We start from the raw sequence: 14,232 nt of genomic DNA on the forward strand, positions 1-14,232 counted from the left end.
TGACCACCTTCTCACACCCTACCGAGCGAGTTCACTTAAGAGTCTTGGTGGGCTCATCTGTACCCCGCCTAGACTGGAAGCTTTCAATTCAAGCATCCTCCTGTTTTGTTTTCCGATGTACCCCAAGTGCCCAGAACGCATGGGGGGGCTCGATAAATATTGGCTGAATTAACTTGCAGACGTGAATGCTTGAGAGGATGCCATGATCCTCTCTGGATCTGGCTCTGCAGGTAACTCTGCCACTGATCTGGACATGGGTGTATGAGTTTATTCTTATAGTGACGTCGGCCCCATAAGTCTATATAAAATGGGCAGAGATACCTGCATAGGATAGCAAACGTTTCTTTCAAGAGATTGCCTTTAGGGGGAATGAGAAAAAGACCCTGCTTTCCAAAATCTTTTACATTTTTCATTTCTTCAAATAAGCCCTCTTTCTTCTGCTTTCCATATGTTTTGACAAACACGAAATCTCCCCGAGATCCTTGGGGAACTGTACTCCATCATTAGACTCATCCTTCCTGCCACGTCTCAGGGTTCATTTATGCGGAACTCAAAATGTGTTGCTCTAGAGTCATCACAGACAGATGTGTCTCCCTGTTTCTGAGTCCTTATCACAAATGCAACTGGCTTCACCTTCCTTTCCGTGCCTCCTTTTCTCCCCCCAAGGAGCCTGTGAGGCTGAGAATGTCGGAGTCCTCGGGGGCCACCTTTGGAGGCAGGAGAGCCATCCCCCCCAACACCTCCAACGCATCAGAGAATGATCCCCCCACCATGGAGCTTCATGGGCTGGTGCCCCGGGGCTTCAACCTGCAAGGTACAGTCACCTCCTGGGCCGCCACGGCCGGCCTTCCCTGCGGGTGCTGGCTCGGCCCCCTCTGTCTCCACCGAGCTCCCACAAAAACTGGTCCACTACCAGTCTCTGGTTTTAAAGAAAGGCCTCCCAAACCCTCTTATGAGTGATAAAAGCACCAAAGGCCAGGATTCTTGTCCCAGTTCTGCCACTTAATGGCTTTGTAATCTCAAGGAAGTCACCTCTGCAAAACAAGGGCATTAGCTGAGTCCTCTTCCAGCCCTACTGTTTTATTTTTAAGAATGTTCTCTAGCTGGAAGTTTCCACTTCCAAAACACTGTGGCTTTTGTGATCGTCTAGCTCACACCTCCTTCCTGCCCCGTCCCCGCATCCATCGCTGTGAGTCTCAGAGCTGGTGAGAGATGCTGGACCCTGACGGTAATGGAGATGGAAGCCCTCTGCTTCTCTCCAGAGCAGGCTGGGGGGCAGGTGAGGCGAGCTGCTTCCCCTGCTCTTGTCTCCGCCCATCCGGAGGGACCTGCTCTGGGAGCAGCCGCCAGCCGCTGACCTCCACTCAGCCCTGTCAGCTGTGACAGGGCCCAGTTACCAGCAGTGGCTTGGTGGCACAGACACCGCTCCCTTGGGCCATGGCAGGGACATTCAGACTCACGTCCCTGAACGGCATCCAGCGGGGAGCACATTTTGTCAGTTGCACACATGTACCCAAACCCACTTTTGCTCCTGAGGGGCTCTGTATGCTTTCACTGGGGGGTAAACACCCACTTGTAGGGGTAGGTGCCCACGATCACCCTGTGGTGTGTGGTTAATCTGCCTTGTCCGAAAGAGACCAGAGGTTGAAAGCAAAGGGAAAGGACAATGTTGATTACGAACAAACCCAGAAAGTCAGAGAACAGCCTGCGTCTGGTGGGCAAGTTTGATTGTGTTAGTATCATGTCTGGACGGTGTGATATCCAATTGTGAAGACAGAGAGATATCCAGTACCACCCGTGGGGTACCATCCAAACTGGGAGCAGGGGGCTCACGGAACTGAAGGGCATCTTCGGTTGAGTCTAGGGGCCAAGACAAGGTGTGAACTTGGAGTTCCGAGCTCTGTCCCTACTAGCTGCTGCACTCTCTAAAACGCCACCATTAGAACCACAGAAATGAGTTTTAAAGGACTTGCTAGTCAACTCATCTAAATCCCCATGTTATAGGCTGGGAAATGGAAACCAATGTAAGCACTTGGTGTTCACTCCTTCACTTCTCAGTCTAGGAGTCTTCCTCCCTCCCTTCCTTCCTTCCTTCCTTCCTTCCTTCCTTCCTTCCTTCCTTCCTTCTTTCTTTTTAAATGCAAATAAAATTGGAAAGTGTACAGATGTCACATTACCAAGCAAGTTATCTTGGTGTATTCAGTTTTCTAGCAAAATTCCCCTCTAGCAGAGAAGACTCTGGGACCCAGGAGAGGGGGGCAAAGTGCTGGAAGAAGTGGGGGGGGGGGAGCAGAAAGAGAAAGGGGCACAGGAGAAATGGGAGGCACCACTGAGGCAGTGAGGTGTAGCAAAGTGTCCCCTGGTCCAGGACTCAAAACACCCGGGGTCCTGTCCCACATCTGCCATTTGCTCACCCTGGGACCCCCAGAAAGTCATGTAAGTGTTCTGAGCCATCAGCAAAATGGGAGCAATACCTACTCCACAGTTGCCGTGAGGATCAAATGACCAGTGGCTGTGAGAATACCCAATCAATGCATGCTCATTGATTCAGAATGTGCAGTTTATCATACCTCTGCAAGGTCAGGAACCCACCCAAGGGAACCTTGATTCTAAGGGGGATATGTGCAAGCCTGCAGCCCCCATAGAATTAAAATGAACCAAAATGTTGCCAGTAAGAAAACTGCCAAAGAACTTGAGCAGGTAGGACACTTTTTAAAAATCTGGGATACTGGTTTTTTGGTTACTTATTTTTTGGAGGCAGAGGTGGGGAGTTAGTTTGAACTGAATTATTTTGAAAGATCAGTCATTATTTGCTTGGCAGGCATATGTGTCCACAATCCAAGTGACATTCTGGGGTACTTAATACAGGCCCTGGCATAGGAATGTGTGTCCAGTGAAAAATCAATCCCTTGAGAAATTAATGACTCATCAGCCCTAGAGTCATTGTAACCTTATTATTATTAACAGGTTCCAGGTTTCTTAAACACGCATCCATTTCGTAGTTCTCATACAGATGAGCTAAGTGCTACATGCTCTGAAGATAGGACCTCTGAACCCAGGAAGTATAGCAGTAAGGCCCCGATGAGTAGAACAGAAGAAAAAGAACACTGTCTTGATCAAGGAGGTCCATTTCCCAGTTATCCTTCACATTTCAAATCTCTGTTTAATTGTACTAAAAGTGGGTGTCCTGGGACTAAGTCTTCCAAGTTGTCCCCAAATCCCTGCTAAGACCTAATCACGTGGGTTTAAGTGCCGTCTTCCTGCAGTTTCCTCAGTGGCCACTAGTGGAGGGCTTGTACCTCCGTGATCTTGCCTGAGGATAACTGCCTCCAGGATAACAGAGCCCTAAGACAAACTCCACATTTGTTACATGGAAGCTTTCCAAAGTGTCCCGTTAGCATGCGACTCTTGTGAAATTGACTGAGAAGGGCAGAGAGGCAAGAGAGGGAAAATGCCAGATTTTTCGCTTTGAACAGTCTTGTGGCAATCGATGTATATAATATATATTGAGCGTGTGTAATACCTTTAATTCACAACTTCAGTGACTATTTGGTTAAGAATTATTTTTGCCTGTATTTCAAAATGTACAAACGTACATAAGGTTCCTCCCATGTGGTAGCATGACATTTAAGAAACATTGAGATATTTGAGGTGACGGTGGAACCCCAGAGATGGGACCAGCCAGTCCATGGAGGTGTTTGATGTCCTCCTGTGTTTTAAGGGATCCTTAATGCCCCCTTTGAACTCAATTGTAGCCGAGAAAAATATCTGAAAATCCCCTCAGATTGTTCGGATTTGCATCCATCTCTAATGTTTTGCATATGCTCATTTGGTGTTTCTGAAAATCTCTCTAGAGGCTTCCTGGTCTGGAAGGTTATTTTAGCAGGAGATGTTCCGGAAGATAACCTTATATTCTTGGGCTGGTTTGACTCTGTGTTATTAACTGTAGGTGATCAATTTGCAGTAGTAATTATAATACTCATTTGGCAGGTCTAACGCAATTTGAATTCAAACTGGAAAGCAAGCTAGATCTATAAAAAACATCAAATGCAAGTGGGATCTAGTATTTTTCAGGGTAATGGGGTCTGTGCCTTTCTGATCGTCTCCTCCCTCCCATGACTCCACGTCAGAACGAAATCAACTAACTGACTAGTTAGTCATCTATCTCGCCTTTGTGCAGAGTAAACCTCTCTGGATTCGAGGTTATTGAAAGACTAAAAAAGGCCTTCAATGTATGATTAAGAAACGATGTTGTATAGAACCAGTTCACACTTTCCACTTGATTTGTGGGAAAATGTTTAATGATTGTGTCGGGAACGATACCAATCTTTCTCTGGGGACACAAAAATGAGCAAGTCAATACCTGGCCTCAAGCAACTGTCCACCTAGTAGATGAAACAAAGAAAGAAAAGGAATGACCAGTGGTGTCGGTGGGGTGGGAAAGAAGACGAGGAAGGTTTTGTAAATACAGGACACCGGAGTTAGGTCTTAGACGCTAGGTAGGCGTGCCCCAGGCAGACAAGTGCCTGGAAGGGCATTTCTAGCAGAGAGTACAGTGTATGTTAAGTAGTGAGGACAAGAGAGGGGAGATGAGCCTGAGAAAAGTAAGCAGGGATCACATCCTAACAGGCCTTGAAGACCTTACCTTCCCTCCTGCAGATACGGGGGACTTGCAAAGGATTCTAAATGGCAAATGACAGAATCAGAATTATGTTTATAAAAATAATAGTGAGGAGAAAATGGAGAGAAGGAGACACATTTGCAGGCTGTTCAGATACTTCCGGCTAGAGGAGAACTAGACCAATAGAGAAATAGAAATATAGAGGGATTTTAGTCCCTGGAGAAGGTGTTAGACTCATTTCTCTCTTTCTAGCTTCTGCTGAGCATTTCTTACACAGAGTACAGGATATTTTAATAGCAACAGTTGAAAACAATAAGCTGTTTAAGAAAATGTTTTTAATGATTCAAATTAATGAAAGTTTAAAATTCTGGGTGTCCAAAAGGAATATGAGAAAGGAAACTTCACCCTGTTGTTTTCACAATAAACAGACCTACCTCCTCGTGGACAGTATTTACACCTATAGTTCGGTAATAATATTACCAAAGATTGCATGGAAATCTCAGTTCACTAGGGAATTCCTAGGATATGAACCTAAACATTTAACTTATTTAAAGGTTCCATCTGTGACAGGTATAATCATTCTCTGAAGAATATCTTTACCAGCTAAGGTGAAAATAATCCACTTTTAATCCACTTTTTTCATATTAGGGGAAGGGTAGGAAGACAGGGAGGCAGCTGGCTCATGAGGAGAGATTTTTTTCTTTAGCAGTCCATTTTCTGATGTTTTGGAATTAAGCTGAATTGCGTTAGGGAGACTTCCGAAAGCTGTCACTTTGAAAGAGCAAGCTGGCAAGTTTCCATCTACAATCTCTCTCTCAAAACCAAAAAAAAAAAAAAAAAGGTAGCTTAGCAATGAGCTGCTCTGTTCTGTTCTGTTCTGTGAGGAGCTGGGCTTGGACAGGGAGAAGCAAATTCCTTTCCTGTTTGTGGCGAATGGAGCCTAGGTGATGAGAAGGCTCTTTCAACCTAAACTACGTCTTGTTAAGCCAATGAACGAAGCAAAAATCAATATTCCAGCTTAATAACTGTTTACTGAGTGCCTGCTACATGGGAAGGAGCAATGGACAAGAAAAAGAACTGTGATGTTTTTATGCCTGTGTTCATATCTTACGACACCATCTGTATAGAGTCCTTAAGATTATCAGGTATTATAAGAACCAAATACTTGACTTGATCTGTGGGCGACTCTCCATGAACAATGGACGAAAAGGTATTTATTCAGTGGTGTTGGGGACCTCACCTCATCCCCCAAGACTTGGGGTAACCCTTAGTAACTCCACAGACCTATTGGGAGATTACATTGGAGAGAGGGCAACGTGGCTGCCATTTTCTTCTCCGTCCAAACAATAACGCCCCTGCCTATCCTATTACCCTTCTGTATGTCTAACACATTTGGCTACAGTCTAGAACATTGTTTCTTTAAACTTGCCTCCTCTCAGTGTAGCTTTTAATCTTCCATAGCTTAATCAAGTTTTATTCTTTTTTTAAATTAATTTTTATTGAAGTATAGTTGCTTTACAATGTTGTGTTAGCTTCAGCTGTACAGCAAAATTAATCAGCTATACATATATTTTTATATATATATATATATATATATATCCCCTCTCTTTTGGATTTCCTTCCTATTTAGGTCACCACAGTGCATTAAGTAGAGTTTCCTGTGCTATTTACTAGGTTCTCATTAGTTATCTCTTTTATACATAATATTGATAGCGTATATGTGTCAATCCCAATCTCCCAATTCCTCCCACCCTCAAGTTTTATTTTTTAAATGAAATGTTTCTCTTAGATTAAATTATTTTAATATGAATTTTTAAGAGCTTATTTAGGACATTTTTACTTATCATTGACTTAGCTTCTCCCTATGTAGGGTACCACAGTGATTTCCTATGATTTTTTTCTTTCTTCCTGAAGGCATTGACTTAGCGTGATATTGCAATAGAAAAGGTAAAGGGCACTTAGAAGAGATAACATTTAAAAAAATTCCATGTTTTGAATTAAACGTTGTCAAAGGCACAGTAATGTAGACTACATTATTTTAAAACAAACTCTTAATGTATATTAATATATATTTAGTATATATATATTTGTCCTCACCATGAAAAATCTGGTTGGGGTGGCAAAAAAGTTCGTTCGGATTTTTCCCTAAGATGTTACCCAATATAAACCCAATATAAAAACTATGGGGCTTCCCTGGTGGCGCAGTGGTTGAGAGTCCACCTGCCGATGCAGGGGACACGGGTTCGTGCCCCGATCCGGGAGGATCCCACGTGCCGCGGAGCGGCTGAGCCCGTGAGCCGTGGCCGCTGAGCCTGCGCGTCCGGAGCCTGTGCTCCGCAGCGGGAGAGGCCACAGCGGTGAGAGGCCCGCGTAATGATCGGGGCGTTTGGGGCGGGGAGGGGGCTTAGGTTTTATATACTCAAAGGAATTCAGTAGCACTTTTGCTTACCCTTTGTTATAAGTGGTCTAAGTGAACTGTGAAATTTTCATTTTATTCCAATCTGAAACAAAATTGCTGGTCTGGAGGCTTTGTGTTATAAGACTCCATACACTATCTTCAACAGTATATAAACACAGTCCTGAAACTGGCATCTTTTGAGAATGAAGTTGTCTGGTAAATGTCATTTAAAGGACTTGTATGGTTAATACTGTGATACATGGCATAACCTATTTTAAAATGACTAACTGACTCCTAGCTCCAAATTTTCAGACATTATTAAATGCGTTTAAAGTGAAAAGTGGCATATTTGCTATGGCATCTTTGCACATTGCCCCAGGCTCAGTAACAAGGTGATTAAGACATGGTCTGGTCTTCAAGGGGCTTACAGTCTCCTAGATAAAATCATTTATATTAAGATAATGCTAAGTGACTAATGATAATAGACTTTTTTTTTAAAAGAAAAATATATTCTGGCAATTGAGAGGAGAAAATGACTCCATCCACCTGTAGATATTCAGGAAGAGAAAAGCAGACCTGTCTGCTGAGAAGACGGGCAATGTAGCATTTTCTTATTTAATCCCTCCATTTTGCAGATGAGGAAATTGAGGCACAAGTGTATGTAACTTGTCCAAAGTCCCAAAGATAGTAAGTGTCAAAATTGGAATCTGGGTCCGGGTAGTCTGGCTCCAGAATCCATACTCTTACCCACTATGCTATTCTACTTCTAGCAATAACAATATAATAATAATAATTTTGAGAATCTGCTAGGTGCCAGCTACCATGCTAAAGTACTTTACATACATTTTTTTTCCATGTAATGCTTACACGAACCCTTTGAGGTATTTCATTGCCTTTCTAAAAATAAGAAAACTAGACTCAGAGAGATTAAATAGCTTTTCTGAGGCTGCACAATTAGTAAACAGTGAAGCATCTCCCAAAACATATTCTGAAAAATCCTCCACAAAAATATAGTTCCCATGGTCGTTTAACTTTGGAAAGCATTGCGCCTGTAGGAGGTTTGCAGTGTACGTCAGCGTGTGACAGTCTGCCATAAATTCTGCAAGAATCCTGATTAACTTTGGTCAAACCAGCACTTCCCAAACTTGCTTAACTATGGAACTCTTATTCTTCCAATACCCATCTATACACTCTGCACGACACCACCACAAGGACAGACTGATTTTTTCTTGTTCTTTTTGGATGCGCTGTGAGTCTTGTGGGATCTTAGTTCCCCGACCAAGGCCAAGGGTTGAACCCGGGCCCTCGCAGGGAGAGCACAGAGTCCTAACCACTGGACCGCCAGGGAATTCCCAGGATGGACTGACTTAACCAGACTCACTAGACGTTAACCAGATTTGCTAGACTGGAGCGTGGAACTGGAAAGCCAGGGTTTTCATTTGCAGTGAGAACTGGAACCAATGAGAACCAGATGCCAAAGAAAGACTTGACTCTCTCCAGCTTTATCTTTCCGTGTGGGCAGACCTGCTGGGGCAGCCAAGACATAGAGCTAATATGCTGGTTTTTAGGGGCACGTCATCACAGGGGTGGGGTGGGAAGAGCTGAGGCAGACCCTGGCAGTGCGCCAGGACCAGGGCATTCACTCCCTACAGGCAGACTGGACGCTCCCCACCCCTCACCTGGAATTCCAGCACTGCTACCGCCCAATCCGTTTTCCCCTGTCACTGGAAGAAGCAGTTTACGTTTGCACAGGTACAAATCTAACCATGTCCGTTTGCTCTTTCTGATTCTTCACTGGATCCCTAATGCAATTAGAGTCCACGTTCCCTAACACGGTCTGCAAGGCCTGCAGGAGCAGCTCCTGCCTTCCCTTCCACTGTGGTCCCACTGCTACACTCTGGCCAAATCACCTTTCAGCTTTTAAAGTAAACCATGCGCTCTCTCTCCTCAGTCTTCACTCATCCTCCCCTCTTCCCCACCTCTCTTTATACCTGGAAAACTTGCTCAGCTTCCTGACCCCTGCTTACACCTCACTTCCTCCAGAAAGCTTCCTTAATCACCCCCCCCCCAATCTGGGTTAGGGGCTCCTAGCCAGAAACCCTCCCCTACTCAGACTCCTATACTTCCTTTGTCAGGGTGTTCATGACACTATATCATAATTACCTGTTCGCTCTTCAGTATCTACCACTGTGCATTTACTTAAGTTGCATCTATTTGGTGGTGCCCTAATCAACATCTATATCCATGTCTTGAATGGCAACATAAAATAGCACACTTATGAAATTCCTGGAGGACAGGAGATTAGGGAGGATGTTAATATAGTGAATATATACTTAGGGTCTAAAGTTATCTTAAGAATTCAGAGCAATTAACCAAATACAACAGGACGAAATTTAATGTGAATACATGTAAGGCCTTAAAACCGAGCTGAAAAGCAAACACAGTTGCCTTGATAGAAATGGCTGAATAACAACACGAGAAAATGACTTACAGGGGTCTGGACTGAGTTTTAATCCACTACTGGTAGAAGTGACGTCAGAATGTATTTTCAAGCATTTTGCTTCATCAGATGCTTAATGTGAATCAACAATAAGAGTATCCAGGGCTTCCCTGGTGGCGCAGTGGCTGAGAGTCCGCCTGCCGATGCGGGGGACGCGGGTTCGTGCCCCGGTCCGGGAAGATCCCACATGCCGCGGAGCGGCTGGGCCCGTGAGCCATGGCCGCTGAGCCTGCGCGTCCGGAGCCTGTGCTCCGCAACGGGAGAGGCCACAACGGTGAGAGGCCCGCGTACCGCAAAAAAAAAAAAAAAAAAAAGAGTATTCAAAACACTAATGGTATCTTGGATTGAAATAATAGAAATATACTATTTATTTTGAAAGATTCAGTGGTCTCATTGGTTTTCATTGGAAAAACCATAACCAGAGTAATGTACTTAATTCTAGGAAAAACGCTGTAAGAGAGAAATACGTAAAATGGAATATGTATATTTCAGAACACAGTAATGGGTAGAAGGTCTGGAAATAATTTCTTAAAGAACAGTTGAAGATGTGGAGAATGTTTTACTCAGAGAAACCCTAACAATAGTCTTCATATACCAAAAGAGTGCCAGATGAAATGAATAGAACTTATTCTATATTTACGCAGAAGTTGGAACCAGGATCTATGGTTAGAAAAATTACAGGGAAAAAGATGCCACTTCATCTTATAAGGATTTTTCAAATAATTGGGTGGTTTAAAAATGGCCTGTTTGCTTAATAAGATACTGGGTTCCCAGTTCAGATGGAGGCTAAAAGCCTAAGTATTAGGATTTTCATGGAGATGTTTCGTGCAATACATAGCAGGTCTACCAGATGGTCCAGAAAGTACCTTTGCCCTCTGAGATTCTGTGACAGTGCAGTATCAGTATATTCCTTCCATTGGTGCTGATGAATGGAGAGCTGATTAAACCCTTTTCTGAGGAGTTAGGTTTTTAGACATTTTTAAAAAATAAAACAAAACATTATTAAAAGTCATGGTGCTAAGAAAGAGGGCCAGATGAGTTGATTACTAAGGCTCTTCTCAGTTGGGACGTTTATGATTCTCCAGCTCTTTCTGAAGCTGGTTTAGCACTGGGGAGTGTGACCTTAATAAGACCAGAGAACTTAGGAGGAAGGCAGCTTGGAAGAGAGAGCTATAGAAATAAACCTCTTCACATCACAGCATAATGGAAGGAAATTGCCCTTCAGGGGACCATGTACTACAGGGTTCTGAGATGAAGCAAAAATAAAATTGCATCTTGCACTTTCTGTTGGCTACAATGTTGCCGTCAGGATAGTCCATTGAGCACCATGTAAGAAGTGGCACCATGGCAGTTCATAGTCAGCAAGCTCGAAGGAAGCCTCTGGTCCCACTGTGCACCAGGCATAGAGTCAGACCCATTGCGCTGTTAGGTCATTGAATCTTTGTAGAAATTCTCAAGATATTAGTATCTTCATTTTAAAGGTGAGAAAACTCAGCTTCTAAGAGGCAACATCCCTTACCTAAGTAATTATGAGACCTGAGATTCAAACTCAGGATTACCTGGACTTTGAATTCATCAAGGGTGTTGCAGGGACTCCTAGACTTTAGACCTATAGAGTACCTTAATGAACCCAACTTCTCCATTTTGCCTATGAGAAAAAACGAGGCCAGAGAGCACCAGGGGTCCTGCACAGGATTCCTGTGTAAAAGCAGAGGAAATCACTGAGCCCTTTCAGGGTGAAGCCCCAGCTCTCTATGTACACTGAGTTCACAGCCATGAGGACAAACCATGCAACAGTCAAGGTCAGGAAAAGGGAGGGAAGGCAAGAGGCCAGTGCACACCCGCCACCTCGCCCAGCCTTCTCTCTCCAGTGCCCCTTTAGAACTCCAAATGCATACACAGAAATCTGTCTTTAGACTAGATCTTCTAAACTGCAGTGTAGACGGGTAGAGTTACCTTCACATTCAGTGATCATTTGCAGAGGGAATGGGAAAAAAGCAAGAGGAGATCAAACTTTTATCCAGCGCTATCGTGTCTCAGGTAAATATATAACTGACACTTACACTCCCGATTCCAAAAATCAGAGGAAAAGCCTGTAGAGTTCGGCGTCACACCAGGGTTTGCTTCCAGATTGGTTGTTTAGTAGCCAGGGAAATTGAGTCTTGTTTCAGCCTGTGCAAAGTGGAAACAACCCTACCTACCTCGTAGGAATGCTGGTATCCTTCCTCCATGCCTGTTCCCTCTGTTTCCTGCCTTTGAAGGACAAGATCTACTTTTAGAATTAAAGAAGGGGGCTGTGGGTTGACCTTTCCTGAAGTAAGAGGAGAATTTTGGACTGATGATCAACTTTGTCCTTAGAACATCCCTTGCAGGCTTTGGCAGATTTGATTCCTCCCTTTTTAAAGCTAAGAAAATTGAAGTGGCATCCCCTGCTTATCCCAACGTGTGGAGGCTGTAGTCATCGTGGGAAGCACCTGACATAACGTAAACCAACGTGAGACCCGGAAGTGAAGCCTTGAACTCAGGTGCTAGTTCCTCTGTATCTAGACCTATTGATAGGCATTATCAACACAGCCTTATTATCCCAAAGTGAGTGCCGTGTGGTCTGAGATGAGATCAGAAGGGGAAAATGCTTTTTAAAAAATCTCCTTTGAAAACAAGGATGTCACAAGAGACTGGCTCCCAAATCTACCAGCCCCCTGTATAGCGTTTTATCTAATAGACCTTACTACCTTGCGTCTTCAGGAAAAATAGTCTTGTTTTTCGAGTTTGTGTTTAAACCAAAGTTACTCAATGGTTTCTCTTGATTGTTTTCTTTGTCTGTAGACTACCTTAACGTTACGGGTGTTCACCTGTTCAAGGAGAGATGGGACAGCAACAAAGTGGATCACCACACTGACAAATACAGCAACAACAAGCTGATTGTACGTAGAGGACAGTCTTTCTACATCCAGATCGACTTCAATCGTCCCTATAACCCTAGAAGGGACCTCTTCAGGGTGGAATATGTCATTGGTGAGTGCCTTGTGCAAGCCCTATTCATGACAGTCATGATACCATGGGTCATAATGGAGGAAGGGTAAGGTATAGTTGTGTTATTTCCTGGAATCATGCTTTAACAGTTGGCTGGAGCTGGGATTACATCCAACCCCTGGACCACTCTATACACTAAGATGGGTCTGATATAATGCCAAACATCAACATATTATTTGCCTAATCAGGCAAAAATCTGGTATAAATAAAAATGAATACAATTGGCATAAAATGTTAATGTGTACGTAGAGAAAAGCATACAGGGCTGATATATGTGTAATTTAATAAGGTTTTTAGAAAGCAATTTGGTATATCTGTTATATTAGAAATACATATGAGCTTTGACCTAGCAATTCCAGTCTTAAAAATCTATACCAATGATATCTAAAATCTTAAAATCCACTTTTAAAAAGTGGGTATTATTTACTGCAGCACTGTGTATGGTGACAAATAAAACCCTAAAAGTAAAGAACTCTCATTAGTGGAATGGTTGAAAATACTGTGATATAGTCACATAATGGGTTGTGAATTTGACCCATGCCAGATGACTTTAAGCGAGGTAGTGAGTGAGAAAACAAAATGTAGAAGGGTGTACATAAGACCTTCTATACATGTGTGTGTAAATGTACATGTGCATAGATCAATACCGTGAGTTCAGAAAAGAATATGAAGCACACACACTGGTGTTGATACGGGTTCCATGTTGGAGATACTGCCAAAATAAAGGCAAGAGAAGCAAAAGGAAAGGGAGCCAAGCAAGAAAGGGAGAAAAAAAAGTGACCATGATATGATTATATGGAGGCATCTATGTAAAATCATTGACCTGTGGGAATAAATATAAAGAAATTAAATGTAATAAAATTAAAACTAAAAATACCTCCTTGGGAAAAAAAATCTATGGCCACCGATCACTTGAGGAACATGGTTTGTGCTTACTTGAATTTACAATGCAAATTTATATATAAATGTGGGAAAATTAGTTGAAGACAGAATAGAAGGGGGAGAGGAGAAAAGAGATCCCTGAGAGTCAGAATAAACAACATCAGTGCAGTGCTTGGGTTCTACACAGAATTGTTTGTTATCCCAGTTGTGCGAAAAGAAAAGGGAAAACTAAATTACTGTTCCTGTGTGTTAGGCAAAGTGAAATAACTCCAATTTAATTTAGGGAGCAGACTCTTATTGTTAATATTTTTAATAATGAGTACTTCAGGTGAGAGAAGAATCCACAGATAATTTTTTAAACAATATTTTAAAATATGATGAAAATTTATTTTTATTTCTTTCCCTAAGTTCATTTCTCTTTCTTTTGTATATATGTGTGTGCATGTACATGCTTGTTTGGACTAGATATGATTAAAATGTCCTTGACACATTTTTAGTAAAAGGATCACTCCATGGATGTCAGTAAATACCCAGAGTTTTGTTCCAACTTAATGGGAATTTTTACCTTCACCTTTATAGCCAAATATTTCAGGAGAAGAGGACAGGGAAGCTTTGTCCCTGAACTGGACTTGGCTGAGGTCTCAGATCTTCTCCCACACCCATTCATAAAATAACTAGAATAATGAAAGTCTTAGGAAGAATAAGATGAATGTCTTAGATTGGGTTTCCAGGAAACAAACTCTGAGAAGGAGATTTGTGTGGAATGAGTTTACTGGGGAGCACTCTCAGGGTCAACAT

The 14,232-nt window shown here is 42.8% G+C and overlaps 1 protein-coding gene across 1 annotated transcript in view; it reads left to right on the forward strand.

The window, feature by feature from the left end:
* Positions 1–684: 684 nt before the first annotated feature.
* The window catches only part of F13A1 (coagulation factor XIII A chain), a gene marked incomplete at both ends in the record, with an annotated part of 135,969 nt that continues 122,421 nt past the window's right edge, over positions 685–14,232 (forward strand). Inside the window, 2 exons of the mRNA XM_082847566.1 lie at positions 685–814; positions 12,346–12,534. Of these exons, the coding sequence (XP_082703692.1) occupies positions 685–814; positions 12,346–12,534 (319 nt within the window). The remainder of the gene's footprint in view (positions 815–12,345; positions 12,535–14,232) is intronic.

The sequence above is a fragment of the Leucopleurus acutus genome (genome assembly GCF_964270905.1).
Source record: "Leucopleurus acutus genome assembly, chromosome: 10".
NCBI lineage: Eukaryota > Metazoa > Chordata > Mammalia > Artiodactyla > Delphinidae > Leucopleurus > Leucopleurus acutus.